Here is a 22,739-nt window from a genome sequence, read left to right as displayed (position 1 = left end):
CCGCTCGCTCGCGCGCGCCTCAGAGCGCCGCCTCGCGCTTTAAAGGCCGCCTCCGTCACGTGACGCGGGCAGGCGGGCGAAGCCGTCGCGGCGGGCGCCATGCCTCTCCCGTCACGCGCTCCCGGCGGCGGCCGCCCATTGGCGGGCGGCTCGGTTCCCGCCCTCCCGGGAGGCGGGGCCGGCGCGCGGGGCAGCCTGCGAGCGCGGCGCGCGCCAGCCCACAGCAGACAAAGCGGGGCCGGTGGCGGTTGCAGCGGGCGGAAAGGGAGCGGGGGGGGTCTCGCGGCTGAGGGGGGGCGGCGACGCGCGGGGCCCGGCGTTGGCGGGAGGCTCGCGCCGCATGGCGGCTCCGCCCAGGGCAGGCGGCGCCTCCTGGGACAGGCCGTGACGGGCGCGGCGGCCTCGAGGCTCTCGCTGTGGAGGGGGGCGGGGAAGCCCCGTAGGCGCCCAAGAGCGCGCGAATTAGCGTCGTGCTGAGGGGGGGGGGGCAGGGCTCGGGCCCGGGCCCGCCATGGCCTTCACCAACTACAGCAGCCTGAACCGCGCCCAGCTCACCTTCGAGTACCTGCACACCAACTCGTGAGTGTCCCGCCCAGCGCATGGCGCCCAGCCGTAGCTTTCTTTTCAGCGCACCGGCAGCCGGGCGGGGCCGGCCGTGAGCCAGCCGCAACCGGTTTTGGCCAGTCTCGAACCAGTCGCGGCTGGTCGTGGCCCGTGTCGAGCCAGCCACAGCTGGTCGGAGCCAACTGCAGCCGATCGGGGCCCGTGTCGAGCCTGGTCGGGGCCCGTGTCGAGCCGGTTGGAGCCCGTGTCGAGCCTGGCTGTGGCCTGTGACGAGCCGGTCGCAGCTGGTCGTGGCCCGTGTCGAGCCAGCCGCGGACGGTTGGAGCCAGCTGTGGCTGGTTGGGGCTTGTGTCGAGCCAGTCGCAGCTGGTCGGGGCCCGTCGCAGCTGGTCAGGGCCCATGTCGAGCCAGCCGTGGCCGGTCGGAGCCAGTCGCGGCTGGTTGTGGCCCATGTCGAGCCGGCCGCAGCCATTCGGAGCCAGCTGTGGCTGGTCGGGGCCCGTGTCGAGCCAGTCACAGCAGGTCGGGGCCCGTGTCGAGCCAGCCGTGGCCGGTCAGCGCCAGTCGCGGCTGGTCATGGCCCGTGTCGAGCCAGCCGCGGCCGGTCGGAGCCAGCCGCGGCTGGTCTCTGGCCCATCTTGACCCAGCCGCAGCCGGTAGGAGCCAACTGCGGCTGGTCTCTAGCCCGTCTGCAACTTTAGGCCTTTTTTTTAACAAAGAACCGATGCCAAATTGCCTTGCTAATCCAGAAAGGGTCCTCCGTTTCCTGTCTCGCTTGAAGAGAGCCTTCCGCTACAGGAGTGGGGTTTGTATTTTCACCTCAAGTCCATTCGACCCATTTATATGAGATGAAACTCAACGGTGGATGTTAAAAGAATCACATACTTCTCCTGCTGCCAGCTACTCTTGATCAAATGATCCAACAGCATCGGAAAGATAGAAGCCGTCAGAGGTGACTTCAGGAAAAGAAACGACACTTGAAAATAGTTTGTGAGAAGAATGTCCTTTGTGTCGGATTCCTCTGCCTTTGGTTTTCTCTCAAAAATAACGTGTCTGCTGAGGAAACTGGTATTTTTCTTTTCCCTGAAGGATCTGTAGATCACAGGGTAAGGAAGACAAATAATTTTTGCACGTACATAATGCCTTTCAAGCATCACAAAGTGCTTACAAATAATAAGTATCAGAATGCCTCTAAGAGGTAGGTAGGTATTATACCCATTGTAAAGATGGGTAAATTGAGGCACATGGCATGACATCATACATCTGTAGCAAAACTGCGAGTAAAATCCAAGAGTTAACACCTAGGTACCTGCTTTAAATACTAGATGAACTATCTCACTGGAGAATTTGTTAACAAAGGAACTCTTTTTTTTTTTTTCTTTTTATCTACTTACTTATGTTTTAGAAAAATAGACACTTTCCTAAAATAGCGGACACTTTAGCATAGCTCTTGGAAAGTGAAGAACATGGAACAATTGGAAAAAATAGACTTCCTAGAGTTCACAGAATGTGCTTTTCTGCAGAGGAATTTGGATATGAACAATCAGTCTTTCTTGATAATGGTCTTTTCTCTTTTATAATGTTTCTTTGGGTTCACGCATGTCTTGTTCAGGTGTATTTTTAAGTATGTTTTGTTTCTGTTTCCAGTTGGCTTTCAGGGGCTGTTGTGTTTTAGTACAATATATTGGAAGTTCTGAGGCTGTTTTCTTAGAACATACCCCATGTTGCTTCTGGAGTCAACGTGGCAGTGTTTTAAGAAAATAAAAATAGTATATTGATACCTGTCAGAAAACTTCAGACTACAAGTAATCAGTCGTGTACTGCTATATAAGAGAGACGGAATTCCATCATAAACTGTGAGATTTCGTTATCCTTACAGGAATACGTTTGGGTATAACGATGCACACTAGTGATGGATTCTTCTCATTGTTGTCATTTGGCCGTTGGAGGAACTCTACTGGTTGGATTTTACGGCCCCTTTGTAAAAGAGGGAACAGGTAGAATTGACTGAGTATTAATAGGAGAAGTATGTATGTTGTGTGAGGTCATCTGATGGGTATATGAAGACTTGGAGTTGAGTTTCTGGTGCTGTCATTGAGTTTCTGGTGCTGTCATTGACTGGCCAAGTGACCATGATGTCCAGTTGCTCCACTTCTGTGGCGCGTGTCTTACCAATCAGGAAATGATTAAAATATCCAGCTCCATGGCAAACTGGTTCTAAATTGTGCTGTGAGGTCCCAAGAGTCTGCAGTACTCTCGTGTGGCAGATTGAAAAGTCTGCAGCATCTGCATTTCAGCTACAAAATGGAGACTTCCAATAAATATGAGATTGACTAGTACAATCATTAGTTGCATGTTTATTTTTATATGAAAGTAATTTTTTGCTGTCATCACAATTTCAGTTTTTAATGTGCTATAGATTTTTGCAGTGCATAATTGCATCACAGAAATTGTTAGCAGGTAGGATGGAGGTTTTGGAAATAGGGAGGGGCACAATTAGAGTTTTCAGCAGCCAACCAAGATGACAGGCATTTTGAGATTGTGGAACAAGTACTTTAGTTGGCTATATCTACTAAAATGATCAAGAGTAAAATAATTAAAGAAGCGACATTTTAAATTTCAATCTGTTTTGAATTAACTCCTTGAGATGAATGGAGCATTCGTCTTTCAAAACCATTGTCTTGGGCATTTGCAGATTGACACTGTCATGTCTCATGGTTGCTTTCACAACCATGAATACTAAGACCTTCTGAAATGGCTGCTTAGATTTTGAAGCAGTTTGTGGCTGTGGAGATGCAAAATACATAGTTCCTGATTATAGCTATTTACTTCTTAGATTTTTGTTTACTGGGAAAATGAACCATGGCTTGTTTATTTTTGCTTTTGTGGGGGTTTTTTTTTAATCCACTCTGCACAAACTAAGCGTTTTTTTTGTTTTGTTTTGTTTTTGTTAATTAGAACATTGCTAGCCACTCCTTAGCAGTTCAGCTAACACTTAAACATGCATTTACTGGATCACCCTTAGCCATGACTTTAAAGGTCGACCTTAGGAGTTATGATTAATGGTCTGTTTTTAAGCATCTGGTGTGTTTGACAGCTTGCTAATTAAAGTATTTAAATAGATACGTTTTTCATCACAACTCATTTTCGCAGTATAGATAAAAATCTGAGTTGTATTAAGAACTGTAAAGACTCTTGAGATCATAGAACACTAGAACTGGAAGGGACCTTGAGAAGCCATCGAGTCCAGTCCCCTGCCCTCACGGCAGGACCAAGCACCACCTACACCATCCCTGATAGATGTTTATCTAATCTGCTCTTAAATATCACCAGAGATGGAGATTCTACATCCTCCCTAGGAAACTTATTCTAGAGTTTAACCACCATGACCATTAGGAAGGATTTCCTAATGTCCAACCTAAACCTCCTTTGCTGCAATTTAAGCCCATTGCTTCTTGATCTTTTCATGAAAGGTTCTGTGTAAGGCAAAGTATGATTATAATGAACAGTTATGGATCCTTAGTATTACAGATACCCTAAACCCATGTGTTCATGTGTGTTCCTTTATTTTAAAAAAATTAAAATGTAACTATTAAAAGTTTGAGAAACTGGTACAAAATTAAAATTTCAAGCATTTAAAATTTTTAAAACGAGTGGAGAACCTTTTTTGGTTCGGGGGCCATTGACCCACAGAAAAATCAGTTGGGAGCCACACACAAGGGAGAAGTTTAAAAAAACAAAACAAAACCCCAAGCCCCTCACTAATGTGGCACCTGTCTGAAAAGGAGAGAGACACTCCCCACATTTCCCTCCCACACCAGAGACTAGGGGTGGGGGGGCCCAGCTAGTCGATTTTGTGTGCTGTAGTGAGGCAGTGGGAATCTGGAGTGCCAGTACAGGTTCCCCAATGCTGGGAGGCCCCTGAGTCTCGGGAGGTTGGATCCAGGCAAGCCCCGGTCCTGCGACTCTCCACCCCGGTTTTAAAATGAGATGAACACAAAAATGCATGTAGACCTGGCTAATTTGTCTTTACGCTGGATTTGTTGATACGTGTTTGTGATGTGTAGTTGTTTGAAGCAATTTTTAAAAATTTGTACCACTAAATTGTCTTCAGAAACAAATCTTGTAATGACCGCCTATGGTCGAGAGTTGTTAATTTGTGGCTAAGTTAAAACGAAATCTGGCCCTCACAAAATAAGCCTTGTTCACTTCAGATGTTGTTCTCAGTAGATTCTGCAGATGTTCAGAACATGATCACACCCACTTTCCGGGTTCCTTGAATTTGACTTCCCTTCACTGTGGTCTGAATATGTTATACCTATAGCATTGTTGAGTTCCTTGGGGCTTAAGTCTTGGTGATACTCGAGTACCTTGGACTTGGTTCATTTTTGAGTGGTGGATGGTAGTAATACTACTTCCCAAACTCACATCACTTGTTTCTCAGAGTAAAGAGAGGAAATATATTACAAAGTTAAACAAAATGTACATCATATGATTAAGCAGTGCAATAGCTAATAGTGAAGATACTTACAGTAGAAACATCTGAATAAATATATACACCAAGGTGAATGGGATAGTTCGTTCCTCTCAGATATTATTTCAGGCTCTTTGCTAACTTGGGCAGATGACATTTCATTGGTTAGATTTGATTCATGTTTTACAACATTTTCTTTACAACTGAAATAGCTCAGACCTCTTACTGGACAAAAAATGTGTCTTGGGAGAGAATCTTTACATTGTCAAGTTGTACATAGGATAGATGCAAGTATTTATTTTTGGGGTAGCTTTGACACAGAGGAAGTAGGCATATTGTTGCTATGAATGAAGAGCTTCGTTAATAACAGTGCAGGTCAGCATCTTGGTCTGGTTTGAAAGTTAATGTGAACTTTTTGGGGATCGTTGGTGGTTTTTCAGAAGATGCCAGTTCTGAAATCAGTAGTATACTTTTTTATACACACTGTAAGAAAGTTACATGTTTATATGCCCTATCTAGTGATAAATATTTTTGGATTTCAATTCAAGCGTTTTTAGCGACATTTTGTCTTTTTGCCTCAATTGATACGAGGAGACTTTGTTGTTAGGTATTCAGATACCACTGTGAGTCAGTGCTAAAAACACAATTATTTAGAAAGGGATTAATCTTTTTTTTTTCCATCTCCTTATCTTATTGTATGATCAGGTTTTTCATTCCTGTGATCTTTGTTTTTAAATCCATATTTACATCTTTAAATAATGCAGAACAACGTATTCTTAAATAGTAGATTCACTATGGTTTAGTTTGAAGTGTTTGGGGATGTGAAATGTGCAGAAGTATAATGCGTATTAATTCTGAATCATTTGTTTGCTTGTGGCTATCCATAGTATGGAGTATTCTCCAGATATATTTTCTGTGGGTTTTTGTAATTGTCCTTAAACATTAGAGCATTAGAAATCTGCGTATGAGGGAATTCCTCACTTTCTGTGGATTTAGCATTTCCATGGCTATTCCTGTGTTCTGTCCAATTTTTAAGCTTTCATTTTAAGAGAAAATTAAATGCTTCCAGGTCTCCTGGTTATGAACAGAATTTTCCCAAACTAATACAACTTGCATGCAAACTGAAACAATGTCTGAAAGATGTGAAAGGCATTTGTATAAATGAAGTGGCTCCTGAAAGCTAATACCATCTTCACTGCTGATCGCTTTTCTAGAAACAGCCCATCCTTTTGACCTTTTGGTGCAGAAACATCACATCCTCTTCTCTTGTACCTATGGGTGAAGTCTGAATACTACTACTTTTAGTCTAATCAGAGTTCAGCTGATGCGTTGGTTTTTTTTATTTTTGTAGTGGATATGAAAGATTAATCCTATATCTGCAAGACTCATTTGGACAAAGCACCTCTGTGATTAGGTGTCAGCGTTCTTCTAAAGTTAAACGTCTGAGTCAATAAACGTGAATTTCTAGCTCTACATGTGGCCCAGTCTGTATTGATCACTTAAACTGATGAGGAACACCATTCCTCCAGATTCTGCGTTTCCTGTAGTTTAGGTGAAGTTATCAAAGTACGCAGCTAGTCTGCATTTGAAAACAGATTAGCTTTTGAAGATGCATCACCATGTTGAATGTACAGTGGAGATTTTATGTCCATTGGACATTACCCAGAAAAATAACTTCCCCTCTTCTTTAAAGCTTTAAAGAGCCCGTAAAAGACTTTGTGGGGACAGACCGCCACAAAGTAACCATGTGAAATGTTAGTTTTGGATTGAGCACCTCTTACAAATTACTCAGAACTTTGGACTCAAATAGTCTAGTCTTCATTGCAGTCCTGAACTGGGATTCATTTAGATACATTTTGACATTGGATTCCTCAGACCATGTGATTAAATATGCCATGCTGACTCGCAACTCACTTTTTCTGGATTAGCAACAGCTGCAGCCATTGATTTCTCTGGAAAATATCACATGATTTGTGCAACAGTAGTAAGCATATGAATGCATACCACATTAATATTTATCAGAAATTCAACTCTCAGAAGAAAAGAAACCGCCGATCCTATGCAGTTTAATCATTGCTGTGGTGTGTTTTATTAGTTAAAAGAATTTAATTAATTGTAATTTGAAAGAAACAGACAGTATGGTAAGTAATCAAGGATTCACATGTATTGATTACTTCTCAATAGAAGAGTGCTTGTCAGTTCTCTGTTTTGACACCTCGTAATAGGGAGAGTTAATATCATAATTTTCCCATTAGCTAATAACCTTAATAACAATACATAAAGCTGATAAGTTAGATGTTGATTCACAGTGGTTAATATCTTCCTTTAATCATTAGCTGTTTTATCGGTCTCTTGTTTTTGACCGGAGTGAATACAGCCGGTCCCCAAGTTTGTGAACGGTCGACTTATGACCGTTTGCAGTTATGACCAAGCTGTTGTAAATGGTGGACCCTGAGTTACAAACGCGATCCACGCTTACGAACAGCGCAGTTGCGTGTAACTCAATGGGGTACGACTTACGAATGAACAGAGTTACGACCAATTGCTTGGTCCATAACCAGTTCGTAAGTCACGAAGAGGCTACAGTGCACAACTAATTGTTAGGTTTTTTTACATTGACTAGCAGGGAAGTATGATACAAATTGGAGACTTAGTTTGACATACATATGAAATTGAGGGAAACAGTCTTTCAATATTGCAGTAACCTTACTGACTCTCCGTGTTTGATGTTGCAGAACCACTCATGAGTTCTTGTTTGGTGCCCTTGCTGAGCTTGTAGATAATGCCAGGTATGTATTTTGAGACTGCATTTGTATTGGGAGATAATTAAGTTGCTGGTTAAATGTGTGAGGTGTGGTTTAGGAGAAGCAGTGATCTTTCATTTCCAGTACAATAGCCAGAAAGACATAATGCAGAAGCTTATAGCTGAATGGTGATGGTGCAGGCCCTATCCAAGAGGAGGACAGGGTCCCATTTTGAAAAAATGATGGTATTAAGCAGCTAGAAAACAGTGTGTTGAGAGACCAAGAAGGAAGATCAGTTGTATAGCCTTTTCCCCCTAAACTTTTGATGTGGTTTTGCATTGTTGTGCTTTGCAAAAGTGAATCTTAAGGTGGCTTGATAGGGCATATGCTAGAGTAGGGGACTCTAAGAACGAGAAGAGTTGATGAAGGGAGAGCAGAAGTGGAATTAATTAGTAGAGAGAAAGTAGAAGTAGATAAAAATGAGAGCCAACACAGATATGTAGATTCTAAAACTTGAAGGAACCATTATTATCCTTTAGTCTGATCTTCTGGATAGCACTGTCCATAGAACTTCCCCAAAATAATTCCTGGAGCAGATCTTACGGAGAATCATCCCATCTTATTTTAAAATCTTAATTTAAAAATGGGCATCAGTGAAGAATCCACAACACACATTAGTAAATTTTTCCTCTGTTGACTCCCTATTAAAAATGTATGCCTTATTTCTGGTCTCAATTTGTCTAGCATCAACTTCCAGACATTGGACTATATTCTACCTTTATTTGCTAAATTGGATGGCCCATTATTAAATATTTGTTCCATATGTAGGCACTTATACTGTATAGCAAATCAATGCAAAACTTTCTCTTTGTTAACCTAAATAGCTAGATTTGATCTCAATCATTGCAGGAATATTTTTGACTCTCTTAATTTTTGTCATGGCTCTTCTCTGAACCCTTTTCAGTTTATCAATATCTTCTTGACTTTTGGGCACCAGAACTGGATGCAGTGTTCCAACAGTGGTTGAACTAGTGCCAAATACAGAAATAAAATAGACTCTCTACTCCTCCTTGAGATTCTGATGTTTGTGCATCCTGACATTGGCTGCTGCCGGAATTAATGTTCAATTCCGGTCGGTGCCCATGATTTAAGAAGAATGTTGATAAACTAAAGATTGTTTAGATAAGATACATGACATTACCAATTGTTACTTTAGTTTAACTCAACTACATAAAAGTTACAACTTCTTCAACAGATCTGCGCTTTCATTTTCTGACTCAATCACGTCAGTGACAAATATCAGAGGAGTAGCCGTGTTAGTCTGAATCTGCAAAAGCTACAAGGAGTCCTGTGGCACCTTATAGACTAACAGATTAATTGAGCATAAGCTTTCATAGGCAAAGACCCACTTCGTCAGATGCAAACAATCAGTGACAAAACGTCTTTTCTCTTAGCCTTTCAGAACTAATGAAAATAAGGGGTAGGGAGCTGGAGTTTATTTTGGGTTTTGTATCTTCAACAGAATTATAAACTAAAATCTGGGTTGTAAACTATTTACTGGTAATAAAGATAGATAAGGAGAACTTGAGTTGAATTTGCAGGACTGGCTTTTTAAAAAAAACTCAGCTTGTGAAGTAAACACATTGAGGGTACATCTACACAGCAGGGCTAAAGTTAAATTAAGCTATGCTACTTCAGCTATGTCAATTGTGTAGCTTAAGTCAAAATAGCATAACTCGGCTTTTGGTACTGAAGTTGAAGACTCTTCCTTTGACTTCCCTTACTACTTGTAAAATGAGGGTTACCAGGAGTCGGACTAAGAAGTCCTCTAGCTCGACATTAGTTCAAAATAAAGGTTTGTAATGTAGATGCACATTATTATTCCAAAATAATGTTGCTGTGTAGATGTACCCTGAGAGACAACTTCTCAATATAATTGCATTTCAAATTCACTAGCTAAGAAAGCAAGCATAGGTGATTCTCTGGCTTAGACATTTGTGTCTCTAGCTCTCTGAAGAACTTTTGGTTGAAGAGGAGGTAAGTGATGCAACTGAAGTTTTGATGGCTTTCAAAACCTGGAAGAAGCTTGACATTTCAGGCTTATTCCATCATGACGTAAAAAGATTTTTTCTTTATGTATTTGATTCCCTCATAAAATTGGAATAGTTATTTTCATTGTAACCAGGTTTAATTACATATGCCAACATCAGTGTCTTGAGGTAGAGTTTGGATCCGAACAAAGGAAGACCAAAAATGGAACAGAACGCAAACGCTGCTTGCATTTGTTTGAGGGGTACTGGCATTTATAGGCTTAGAGAAATGTGGTGGGTGAGAGATTTTTCTATTGACCAATTTCTGTTGGTGAGAAGACAAGCTATTAAATACTATAAAAACTATTACCTCGTTCATCTCCTGTAATATCTTGGGACTGACACATTTACAGCTACGCTGCATACACAGAGCTAGCTTATATAGTTTTTGATCCATACTCTTAACTCCTGTTGAAATTCCCCCTTATACTTGCCTCTTGGGCTTTCTGAGTTGTTTCATCTTCATTTACGCTTTGAATGCTGATTGTGTTTTTGTTACTTTGTAGAGATGCTGATGCAACGAGAATAGATATTTATACTGGTAAGTCAGACTTTTGTTTTTTCCTTAGGTAGCAGCAATGCTTAGTAACCAGGAGATTGCAAAATACACCTAGCAATTATGGATTTACAAGTGGATAAAATTGTATTGGGGACACAAACTCACTAAGGTAATGTCACATTAGGAATCCCTTCAAATGCATAACCAGGGCTTGACAATTTAGAGCCTGAGAGAATGAGCAAGAAACAGCCAGTCAAGTACCTGAGAGAACGAATGCTTGGTGTCAACTCTGAGCCCAAAGCTACCACCCAAGGTCTCATTTCCAGCTGTGACCAGATCTTGATGCTTTAAAGGCAGGAGACTAAAAACATTCCCCCCCCCCCCCCCGAATGTACTAGGGAGGGGAAAAAATGCCTTCCTGGCTCCTGCCAGTGGCCAGCTGAGATGCTGAAGCATGAGCTTTAGGAACAGGAACCGGGTGTGAGCGTGAGCCCTGCTCCCCCACCTTTGCAAACAATTCTGTCGTTAAAATTGCACTCAAATGTGTTAGTTTATTTCCCCCGCAACTTCTGTTTGGAGGCTGTTCCAGCACCTACCCCTTCTGATGATTGGATAGCTTCTTCTAATTTCCAGATTGAGTTTGTTCATGGTCAGTTTATATCTGTTTGTTCTTCTGCCTACGTTGTCATTTAGCTTAGGTAGCTCTTCATCCCTCCCTATTTACCCTGTACTGTATTTACAGAAAGCATCATATCCTTCTTCAGCGTGCCGTTTAGTTTATTAAACAAGCCGAGCTCTGGGCCCTCCATTTCCCTGATCATTCTAGTATCGAAGAATCCTAGGGTTGGAAGAGACTTCAACAAGTCACCCAGTCCAACCTCTTACCCAAAGCAGGACCAACCCCAACTCAATTATTCTAGGCAGGTCTTTATCAAGCCTGGACTTAAAAACCTCTAGGGATGGAGATTCCACCACCTCCCTAGGAAACCCATTCCAGTGCTTCACCTCTTCCTAGTAGCTCTTCTTTGCACTTGTTTCAGTTTAAATTAATCTTTTTGGAACATAGATTACCAGAATTGTACACCACTTGATATTTTCTGTTCAGAAACAAAGACATGAGCTTCTTTTAGTTGCTTTGATTTTAGCATATGAGCTTAAGCTACCTTCTCTCTCTGATAACAAAGATTAGAAATTTTTCAGTAATAAAAATGCCTATAATTTCATCTGCTCCTTTTCATTCTTATTAATGGTGGTGGCTAACTACTTTATAGTGCTTCGGGTGAGTAGCCAATTTACTCTGTAAGGGTGTGTCTAGACTACAGAGTTTTGTCGACAAAAGTGGACTTTTGTCCACAAAACTAAACCTGCATCTACACTACCGCCGAGTTCTGTCGACATAACGTCGACAGAACTCAGCAGTTTTGTCGATGCTGGTAAACCTTATTTTATGAGGAATAACGCCTTTTGTCGACAGAGTTCTGTCGACAGAAGGCATTATTGCATCTAAACTGTCCTTTGCGTCCACACTGTTATGTCGAAAAAGCAGCTTGCTTTGTCGACAGAACTGAATGTAGTCTAGACGCTCTTTGTCGACAGAAGCTTTGTCGACAGTATTTGTCAGCAAAACTTCTGTCGACAAAAGCCTGTAGTCTAGACGTACCCTAACTGGAAAAACTTTAACAACAAATAGTTGAGCAGCACCTTCAAGACTAGCAGTGGTACCACTCGTAAATCATTTTGAAGTTTGAATCTTATTTGCCATGCTGCTATAGTCCGGAAAATTATGTGCACATTTCAAACAATTTTTAATTCCCCTCCCTATTTGAGTGTAATGTTAATTCTTCTCTTGTAGAACGACGGGAGGACCTGCGCGGTGGATTTATGCTATGTTTTTTGGATGATGGAGCAGGAATGGATCCAAGTAAGTGGCAGAAAGCTGTTTGCACAATGGTTTGCTGAGAAAAATAACGTTAATCTTTGCAAGTATTCTACAAATGTCATGTCTGCTCAGTGAGCGATGCAGGGGATATAAAAACTTTGGTTAGACATTTAGGACAGCAGTGAATCAAGACAAATTGAATCAGACCGTCATAAGGAGTCCATGCACATCCATGTCACGTCTGCAAGGGAGACTCAGAGCTACTTTTTCCTGGGCCAGGGAATCGGTGAAGCTGTGACCAGACTAATTAAACCAGATTTTTTTAGTCTGCCTTGGACCTAAATATGTCTTGCTGTGAGGAGTTCTCTGTCTGCTTTGCAGAAAAGTCTGGCTAAACTCAGTTTTTCCCAGGACCAAGCAGTTGGGATCTGAAGACACTTTCACGAGTTTGACGCAGGCATATCACTACAGGACATCTAAGCACAGTGGGAAGTCCATGCCACCACATAAATGAACCCTTTATTCTCATAAGTGATTAGACGTGGTCTGCTATTGATGAAAAGCATATCAGTACTACTCTCAGATTAAGTATTGGCTAATACTACTTGTTGTAGTTTAATCTGGGCTGCAGAATATATTACTGATAAAGCCATGTGTCTGTCTTCCCTGCTTTGGACAAGAGAAGAAAGGTGTAAAAAGACTCCAGGAGCACTTGACATCAATAGTCTAGAAGTTTCTCGTTTATTTGGTTGAGGTTTGTACTAAGTACGTAACGGCATCCGTCCTAGGCTGTGGGTGCTCTTGGCAAACTCTAAATACCATCAACAGACTCAGAAGTTGACTTAATGAGAGCAATGTTTGAACAGCAATCACATTCCAGCAGCAACCAATATTCAGAACTACCTCTCGAGTCCCAACCTCAGCCTAACCATCAAAACTCCCTCTGGGAAACGGAGACAATTTGGGTCTGACTGTGTGTCCTCAGAGTTAACGCTTGTTGGTCTTCCGGTCATGAGCAGAAGGCAGATTTCCATGTCAATATTTCAAGATCTACCTGTAGCTTTTGACCACATCTCTCTCTGTCTTACTGCCTTGTTGAGGTCGCCTGAAAGGATAGATGGGAACCTCACTTAGTTGGCTAACCACATTTCTTAAGGACATATCTGAGAAGGTTTTGGTGGCTGGTTGCTAGTCTTCCCTGAGCTTTTTCATCTGTGCAATCTTGCTGGATTCAGTCCTCTGTCTATTTTTGAGCATGTATATTGAACTACTGGAAGATATTAGTTGATACTATGGGCTTCAGTGACAACATTGTGCATTGGACATGAATTATGTCCTTTGCCAATTGACTTGGTACTCGAGCGAAAGTGTTGGTTCAGCCTGAGTCTGTGAAGGATAAATGCGAAGCTTGTAGAAAGGGGACAAAGTATTTTGAAGAATTGGATGGAACCATGTCTTTGTTCTTTGAGGGCATCTGCCGTTGGATTGTTAAGTTGGTAAGCAACTCAGACTGCTTCCTCTTTGCCAGCAAATGTTTCTTCCTATCTTCAGCAGGCCAGAAGAGTGTGATACTTTGTGACACCGACCTAGTCACAGTGATCTGTCCTTTCATTGCTTCCAGGCTGGATGATTACATTGGGCTCCACCGGTAATGAAGCCACATGGGGGCTCTGCCTAGTTCATTATGCAGCAACCAATCTTAACGGAACTACTGAAAAGAGACCGTTGCTGTACCTGCTGCACTGGCTCTATATCCATTCCACATCTGCCTGAAGGTCTCAGCTCTTACATATGTTAGGATCTAGTAGTCTCCAGTGATCTCTCTCAGTCTCGGCAGATGTGGCAACCAGTTGACCTTTAGGATGAAACTTGCAGGGATCAAGCATAGCATTGTCAGTAGAAGATCTTCTGCCAGAAATCAAGCTGAGTCTTGTATTCAGGATAAAACACTTCTATGTACAAGTCTTTCCTCAATAAAGGAACAGCTTGTTAATGTATACTCCGTAGACAGACCAGAGCAATGTCACTTAAAAATGGAATTCAAACAAAGGAAGGATGGAATGGGGCAAATCTTGGGTTTTCTGGGCTACTTCCATGGCTCCTCGCTAGAAAAGAGATGAGTATATTAAGAATACCTTCGTAACTCTCCATGTTGATGGCAATGGAGCCTGGATATACTCATAGGTTGTGTCTACATTGCACACTTCTTGTGCCAAAACAACTGTTCTTGCGCAAAAACTTGCTGGCTGTCTATACTGCACGCGCGTTCTTGCGGAAGTAAATTTACAGTATAGGGTCAGAAAACTGGGCTTCTTCCAGAAGAGTTATTCCTCTCCCCATGAGGTATAAGCCCTCTTGCACAAGAGCTCTTTCACAAGAGGGCAGTTTAGACAGGCAGCATGAATTTCTTGCGCAAAAAACCTCTATGGTTAAAATGTCCATCAGAGCTTTCTTGCGCAAGAGAGCTTTCTTGTTAGCTTGATCTGTGGCTTTCAAGTGCCACTGTGGGAAGGCTTTGGTTTTGGAAAAACCGTTTTTGAATCCCAGTAGCTTGCAACATCCAAATATCTGTCAGATGTTTGGTGAACACTAGGCAAAGGCAGTGACATATGCATCCAAAAAAAGCCCTGGAAAATATTTGCCTGTCTTTTAAAACAGACAAAATACAGGACATTCCAAAAGAACTGTTCCCTTAGAGCAGGCATGTCCAAAGTCCGGCCCGCGGGCCAATTGCGGCCCGTGTTCCGGTTTAATACGGCCCCCCCAGGTAATTTGGCAATATCTATCTTTTTATGGCCGCCAACGAATCCATATGTATTGAGATGAATACATTGTAAAATCTCAGTTAATGTCAGTTGGTCTAAATCAGTTATAAATATATTTGGACACAACATGTATACTTGGTGTTATGTTCCTGTTCATATTTTTTTAACTTAAAAGTTGACAGACAACCTTTATTACCAATAATATGTAATGTACTTTACAATGTTCCTGACATATATTTCAGCTTCCTGGATTTTTTTTTTCATCTGGCCTTCAGATATGAAAGGCAGAGTGATTTAACACCTGTTTAGATTTGTCATCCATGTGACGAAATGAAAAGTATGCCGTTTGCAATAAACTTTGCATAAAATAGTTAATTTGCATTTAATTTTAATGGTTCAAGGAATGTCAGGCAAAATGGTCGGCTCTCACGCATGTTCACTTCATCAAATCTGGCCCTCTTTGAAAAAAGTTTGGACACCCCTCCTTAGAGCCTGTTCTTTTTCCATGTCACATGGACAATGTGGAACTCGCTTTCTTATGTAATATGAAATAAATATCATAGGTGAGGTAGAGGTTAGGGAAGACTTCTGATTAGATCCCTCCTCCAAAAAATGTCAGATACCTAGTTTTGATGCTCCATTTCTGATGCCCCAAAAGATCTTGATGGAAGACTTCTGTTTGTGGAAGGATGAGTGCAAATGATTTAAACAGAGGGAATCTCAGAGTGAACCAATTACTCTCTAGAACTTGCACACTATCTTAGAGAGAGGTTTGTTCTTCCCTACTGGCTAAGAACATCCAAAAGAGTTAAGATATGCACAAGTTCCTTACCTTTTTTTTTTAATTGAGGCTATCAAGGGAGTTTCCCGAAAGAGGCTCAACTCAATTTTATTTATAGTCAATAGGGCTACGTCTACACAGCAAGCCTCTTTCAAAAGAGGCTTTTTCGAAAGTATCTTTAGAAAAAGCCTCTTTCGAAAAAGAGCATCTAGACAAGAAGATTTTTCAAAAAAGCGGCTCGCTTTTTCGAAAGTCTAGACGCTCTTTCAAAAAAGCCCTGTTTTCATGCAATAGCGCCATTGTTTGAAAGATGAATTTTGAAAAAAAAAGCATTATTCCTCATAGAATGAAGTTTACCACCGTCGACAAAACTGCCGCATACTTTCGATTTACTGTTGACAGCATGCGGCGGTAGTCTAGATGCAGGTACAGGTTTTTTTTGTTTTGTTTTTTTTCCAAAAAGCCACTTTTTTGGATAAAACCCTGTAGTCTAGACACACCCTAGATGTTTAATAATATCTGTTTGGTGTTAGACCCCAAAACCTTGAAGAGATACTCTACGGAGGCATAGAGCTGGTCTACACCGAAGACTTGGGTCAATATTGGGCGTGCAATCTGTCTGACTCTCCCTCTCTCTCAGGGATGTGCAAAATCTATACCCCTCAGCTGACTTAATCCCTGCTGTTGATGGTACTGGGTTTATGGAAAAAACTTTCTGTTCACAACAGCACACCATCCACTGCTTGTTCCATGCTTGGTTTGGGCCTCCCTCGTCTGGTGGACCAAACTGCAAAGGAGCTCGTTGGCATCCACTTTGCAACCACTGGCCCAATTGTTAACTTTTGTACAAATTAGAGTCGTGTGATCATCCAGGGCTGAACTGAGCATGAGACCCACCTGTACATCAGTGTCCTCCAGCTTCACTTGTTACACGTTCCTGTTGCTCAGCCGTGCTAGTTTTGCTCAGACCACCTGTGATAATATCAAAGCGATGGCCTTCCTAAACAGAGGGGCACCAAGCCGTATAGCGTAAACACAGCTTCAACTAGCAAAACCCAAATGAAATAAGTGCTGTCGGCAAAGGTGCACTGTTGCACCTAAATTATGACTACATTTAGATTTCTTTTGCTGGTACAAAAATACCGTAAAAAAAAATCATACCCCACCCAACATTTTTCTGGCTTTCACTGTATGGATTCAGTAATCTCATCTGTTGCTATGTCATGTAATCATGATACTCTTGTAAAATCATAATTATATGTGTGCAAAGAAAGAAAGAATTGATTTTTTTTCCATACTTCGTAAGTTGCTCTCACCTTCCACTCTGTCATTCCAGGTGATGCTGCAAGCGTGATTCAGTTTGGTAAATCGGCCAAACGATCACCAGAATCGACTCAAATTGGGCAGTATGGGAACGGCTTGAAATCGTAGGTATAACGGAAGCCAGCCTCCTGAGGTCTTGGGGTTTGGCTGGTAGAGCACCAGCAAAAGTTGAAATGTCTATAAAAAGGAAACACTCTAAAAAACATTTTATAAAGCTGTAAGGGAATCGTGACCGGCCTCATTTGTTAGTTTAGCGTTAGGTATGTAAACAGTTACCTGGTAAGTGTTAGGCTTGCTGGGTAGGTAACCGGTTAACCAGCTGGATGGCAAGAACCCAGACAGGGCAGCAGGTAACCCCAACCCCTGTGTGCACCGCATGCAGGTAGCCAGAATCCTCAGCGTTGGCCTAAGGGGGGCAGATGGGACCCTGGCCATGCCATCAGCTCCGGCCACGCCACACCCCAAACAGAGGCAGATGGAAGCCTGGCCTGACTGCTGCAGCGGCAGCTCCGGCCCTGGCCACCCCAGCCCGACACCCCAGGTGGGACCCAGGTCAGCTGGGCTGCAGTTGTGAACAGGGGGTACTCCATTTTGGCCTACTCAGGCAATGAAATTGGTCCTGTGCCTATGATAGCACAGTAAGGGTGTGTCTAGACTACAGGGTATTGTCGACTAAAGTGGACTTTTGTCGACAAAACTATACCTGTGGCTACACTGACACTGAGTTCTGTTGACATAACATTGAGTGAACTCAGCAGTTTTGTCGATGATGGTAAACCTCATTCTACGAGGAATAACGCCTTTTGTCGATAGAGTTCTGTTGACAGAAGGTGTTGTTGAATCTACATTGTCCTTTGCGTCTACACTGTCATGTCCACAAAGTGGCTTGCTTTGTCGACAGAACTGGATATAGTCTAGATGCTCTTTGTCGACAGAAGCTTTGTCGACAGTATCTATCGACAAAACTTCTGTCGACAAAAGCCTGTAGTCTAGACGTACCCTAACTTACTCTGCGTGGCAACATCATGATAGTGAGACTAGAGGTTTTAATGACTGTTTACAAGCAGGAGGCTCTGCTGTTGGCATATTAAGGTGAATCCTGAAGCTACAACATGGGTTCCTAAAGACTCTTCTTGGATGATAATGAATCTTTACTGGGAATGAGGTTCTGATTTGTTCTTTTGATTTGGGGCACATTCCAAAATGTGGGGGGCAGCCAGGCTTTGAGTGACTATTGGGTCTCAGTTTTGGGGATCAGAGTGGTTTGTAAAATCGCTAATCGCACCTGAAAAGTGTGTCTGGGGGCCCATTTGTGAGGCAAAGAAGTATGTGCATAAGCATGGCAGTCCGTCTTCCTCCAGGCTCAAGAAGAACAAGGCATCTTCTACAAGTCCTAGCCTTGGAGAAGCAATGTGTTCCAAGACTCACAATCATGACAAATTGCCAGATCTGCTGGTTATGTCCGAGTCATGTATGCCTTCCAAGTCAGCTCCCCAAAATCCAGGAAAATATCTGTCCTGAAGCAGTTGTCCATTCTGGCTCTGGTTCTGACTGCAGATATGTGCCACTGACAACAGCGAGGTTGGAGTCAACACCTGGGCCTCATGAACTTTTTGCTTTGGGTGAAACACAGTCTCTGTGCCTTCCTATACAATCTGAACATAGAGAAGAATGTTCTCCTGCCTTGGACTTATTGCATTTGGATTGCACTTCTGCCTGCTCCTCGTACAGTTCCGATGATACCACTTTTAGAACCAGACTCCAGAATCTCATCATTGGAGGACTCAGATGGGTTGCCGGACCACCTCTGCTCTACCACCTCTGCCCAGTCTGTGGCAATACCCTCCCTTTTCCGCTCTTTGGGACTCTCCGTAGCATCTAACTGATCCATCCTATTGGCCACATAGAGATTCCTGGCTGCAGTATCCTTCTTTTGGAGGCTTCCTGTTCAGCAAGAGCGGAGTCACCTCTTTCCCCGCTTTAATTATCGTCAACTGAGCACTTGGGGCCAGTCTTGGAGGAACTGCTCAGTTCCTCTCCAGTGATACCACTGCAACTGGGAGGATATTTGACATCCTCTCCTGATACCACTGTATCTTTGACCATCCTCTCCTTTGGCCTTCAGATGACTTTTTGTCAATTCCAGGATCTCTTGCACAGTGTGGCTGAGGACCTCCATATACTACTGGGGGAAATACAGGGCACATTACAACAGTTTCTCGACATCCTGCACACCTCAGTAGTAACCAGGGCTGTCTGCCAATCAATTATGTCCTCCTTCAACCCATTCCAACTGTCTGGCACTCCCTAGCTACTTGCACACTCACTCCCAAGGGGACAGAGAAGAGACCATGAGATGTGAGGACATGAGGGAACAGGAACTATCTAGTTCTCTAACAATACCAGTGACAATGGACTGCACCAGGTAGATGCGCTATTCTGGCAGAAAAGGAGGGCAAATGACTGGGCCCATTGGCATGCAAGATCTTCTCAATGTCTAGTCTTCACTAGACACTTTTAGCTAAATGTGCCTTCTCAATTATGACATGTTGTTGGACTTTACAGAATACTATAGAGGACTGGAATTTCAACGTGACTCATCTTTTAAATCTGAGGCTGGCAATACTCTCCACTCACTCCATTTTCAGCATGAGTCTATCTACTAAGGGAATGTATCCTTTGAATACTCAAGGAGCTGATTGAGGAGGTATCTGAACTATTAGCTGTCATCTTGGAAAAATTATGGAAGACGGGAAAGATTCCAGAAGATGAGAGAAGGGCAAATCTAGTGCCCATCTGTAAAAAGGGGAAGAACAACAACCCAGAGAACTACAGATCAGTCAGCTTAACTTCTGTGGTAGGAAAGATAATGGAGCAAGTAAGGAGTCCATCTGCAAATATCTGGAAGATGATGCGGTAAGTAACAATCAGAATGGATTTATGAAGAACTAATGATGTCAAACCAAACTGATAGTTTTCCCTGATGAGATAATAAGCCTTGCATATAAGGGGGAAGCAGTAGACATGGTATACCTCGATGTCAGTAATGTGTTTGATATAGTCTCTCATGGCCTTCTTATCAATAAACCAAGGTAATATGACACAGATGGGGCTACTATAAGGTAGTTGCGAAATTAGTTGGATAACTGTTCTCAGTAGTTATCAATGATTCCCAGTCCTGCTGGAAGGGCATAATGAGCGAGGTTCCACAAGGATCAATTTTGAGACCAATTCTGTTCAATATCTTCATCAACGATTTAGATGATGGAATAGAGAGTACGTTTATGAAGTGGATGATACCAAACTGGGAGGAGTTGCAAGAGCTTTGGAGGAGAGGGTCATCATTCAAAATGACCTGAAAAACTGGAGAAATAATCAAAGGATGAAGTTCAATAATGACAAATACAAAGTACTCTACTTAAGGAGGAAAAATCAGTTTCACACATCCAGAATAGGAAGTGACTGTTTAGGAAGGAGCCCTTCAGGAAGGGGTCCTAGTGAATCACAAGATAAATAGGAGTCAATAGTGTGACACAATGAAAAACAAACAAAACATGATTCTGGGATGTATTAACCGGAGTATTCCAAGCAAGACACGGGAAGTTCTCCTTCTACTCTACACTGTGCGGATTAGGCCTCAACTGGAGTATTGTGTCCAGTTTTGGGTACCATGTTTCAGGAAAGATTTGGAGAAAGTCCAGAGAAGAGTAACAAGAATGGATAAAATGTCTAAACGTGACACGAGATCCATTTAGTAGGACTTTCAAGCATCTAAAAGGATGTTACAAGGAGAAGGGAGGAAAATTTGTTCTCATTGACGTCTGATGATAGGACAAGACACATTGGGCTTAAAGTGCAGCAGGGGAGATTTAGGTTGGACATTATGAAAAACTTCCCGACTGTCAGGGTGGTTTAGTGCTGGAATAAGTTGCCTACGGAGGTTGTGGAATCTCCATCACTGAAGGTATTTAAGAACAGATAATATTAACATCGTTCAGGGATTATCTAGATCGGGGTGGACAATCATTTTCACAGACAGGCCACTTCGTGAATTTTGGTACGTGGTCATGGGCCGTGGCCTTCAGACTTCAGATTTCTGAGAGAAGCCATGTGCTGTGTCTTTCAGACCGGGCAGGCTGTCCTGCTCTGTCTGCCTCCTCCCGTGTTTTACAGAGATGGGGTATAGAGGGGAAATGTGTCTGAGAGCATGAGAGGGAGAGCACTGAAATCGTAAACGGCACACTCTGCCTCTTACGACAGGCACTCCTTTGAGTCACTTACTGTCGGTGCTTCAGATGGGAGCAGCTCCATTGTGTCTCTCCCCGATCCCTGCTCTACAGAGATGGGGTAGAGTGGTAGGGGGACACCCTGACTTCAGCACTCCCCTCCTCTCTGCCCCGCTAGAAGGAGAATCCTGGGAGCAGCTCGGCTGCAGGACAGAGCAAGGTAGGGGGAGGGGCAGCTGAACACACAGCTGTAAGTATCCACGCTCTGCTAGTCAGCTGGGCAGGCCAGAGAGACCGGATCCGGCCCATAAGCCTGATTTTCTTTCTTTGCCAATCTCTTATCTAGACGTTGCTTGGTCCTGCCAAGAGGGCAGGGGCTGGACTTGGTGACCTCTCGAGGTCCCTTCCAGGTCTAGATTCATACCCTGCAGAAACTGATTTGCCAAAGTGGTCACCAGTCCTTAGTTTCAGTCAAGATTTGTCTCTCTTCCTTTGGCCCTGTACATATTTGACTACTGTTGCTGCCTTCAGCTGTGGCTCCCGAAAGTCTGTTCTCCCAGGTGACACACCATGGACCTTCTGCTGATGGCTTCCACCAATGTACTCTCCTTCCTCAAAAGGTGGACAGGCTAAGGTCAGGTCGGCACCAAGAAGCCCTTCCTTCCATCCTCCCCAGACATGATCATCATCACGGTCTCCTCACTTGACACAGGGAACTCAGACTAGCTGGGAAATCTAGAATACATATCAACATTCTGGAGCTTTGAGCGGTACAAAGGGTGTGTCGTGCATTTCTCCCATCTAGTCTCCATCATAGTCTTGTTATGTCAAATACTACTGCTACCATACATCAACAAACAGAGGTACGTAGTCATTGGCACCTTGCACAGATGGTTATAGGATTGGTGTTTTACCCACAAGATCTTCTTGTTGACAGCCTATCTTCCAGGACCTCAGAATGTAATTGTTGGAGCATGGCGATCTAGTTATGAACCTCATTCCTAGTCTGTCATCTCCCTGAGAATCTGCATTGATTCCCACAAAACCCACAAATTTCATAGAAGGACTCTGGACGTCTCCACAGCAAGCGCCTACCTCCCAATGGAGAGTCCACACCACAAACAATTTAATAAACAAGTGTGCATCAGATTTCAGACTCCAGGTCAGGGTCTGCCCTTCCCATTTAGACCATGTGGCTTCATGCACCCATGTACCACCATTTGCCTGGATCCTCCTACACAGTCTACAAACCTGATGTCAGTTTTTCTACTCACAGTTAATAAAGAATAACAATCTCAACCATTGTGGTGGCTTCTCTTGCCTAGTGGGCAAACTCAGGAAAAGTTTGACCCACACACCCAAGGTGAATATTGTCACAGATGCTTTCCTCTTAA

General features: G+C 43.0%; 1 protein-coding gene across 2 annotated transcripts in view; it reads left to right on the top strand.

Annotated features, from left to right (window-relative positions):
- The first annotated feature begins 240 nt into the window (after positions 1-240).
- Positions 241-22,739, top strand: part of MORC2 (MORC family CW-type zinc finger 2) — a 52,932-nt gene continuing 30,433 nt past the window's right edge. Inside the window, exons 1-5 of one of the 2 annotated variants that reach the window (XM_075917044.2) lie at positions 241-579; positions 7,774-7,827; positions 10,379-10,413; positions 12,224-12,292; positions 17,133-17,223. In XM_075917044.2, coding sequence (XP_075773159.1) covers positions 512-579; positions 7,774-7,827; positions 10,379-10,413; positions 12,224-12,292; positions 17,133-17,223 — 317 coding nt within the window. In that variant the 5' untranslated portion in view covers positions 241-511. Of the gene's footprint in view, positions 580-7,773; positions 7,828-10,378; positions 10,414-12,223; positions 12,293-17,132; positions 17,228-22,739 lie in introns of those variants that run through there. The other variant, XM_075917045.2, reaches the window with a different exon arrangement.

Source organism: Pelodiscus sinensis, chromosome Z (genome assembly GCF_052426305.1).
Source record: "Pelodiscus sinensis isolate ZL-2025 chromosome Z, ASM5242630v1, whole genome shotgun sequence".
NCBI classification, from domain to species: Eukaryota; Metazoa; Chordata; order Testudines; family Trionychidae; genus Pelodiscus; species Pelodiscus sinensis.
Note: the sequence above shows the minus strand (reverse complement) of the source record. Positions and strands in the feature narration are given on the sequence as shown.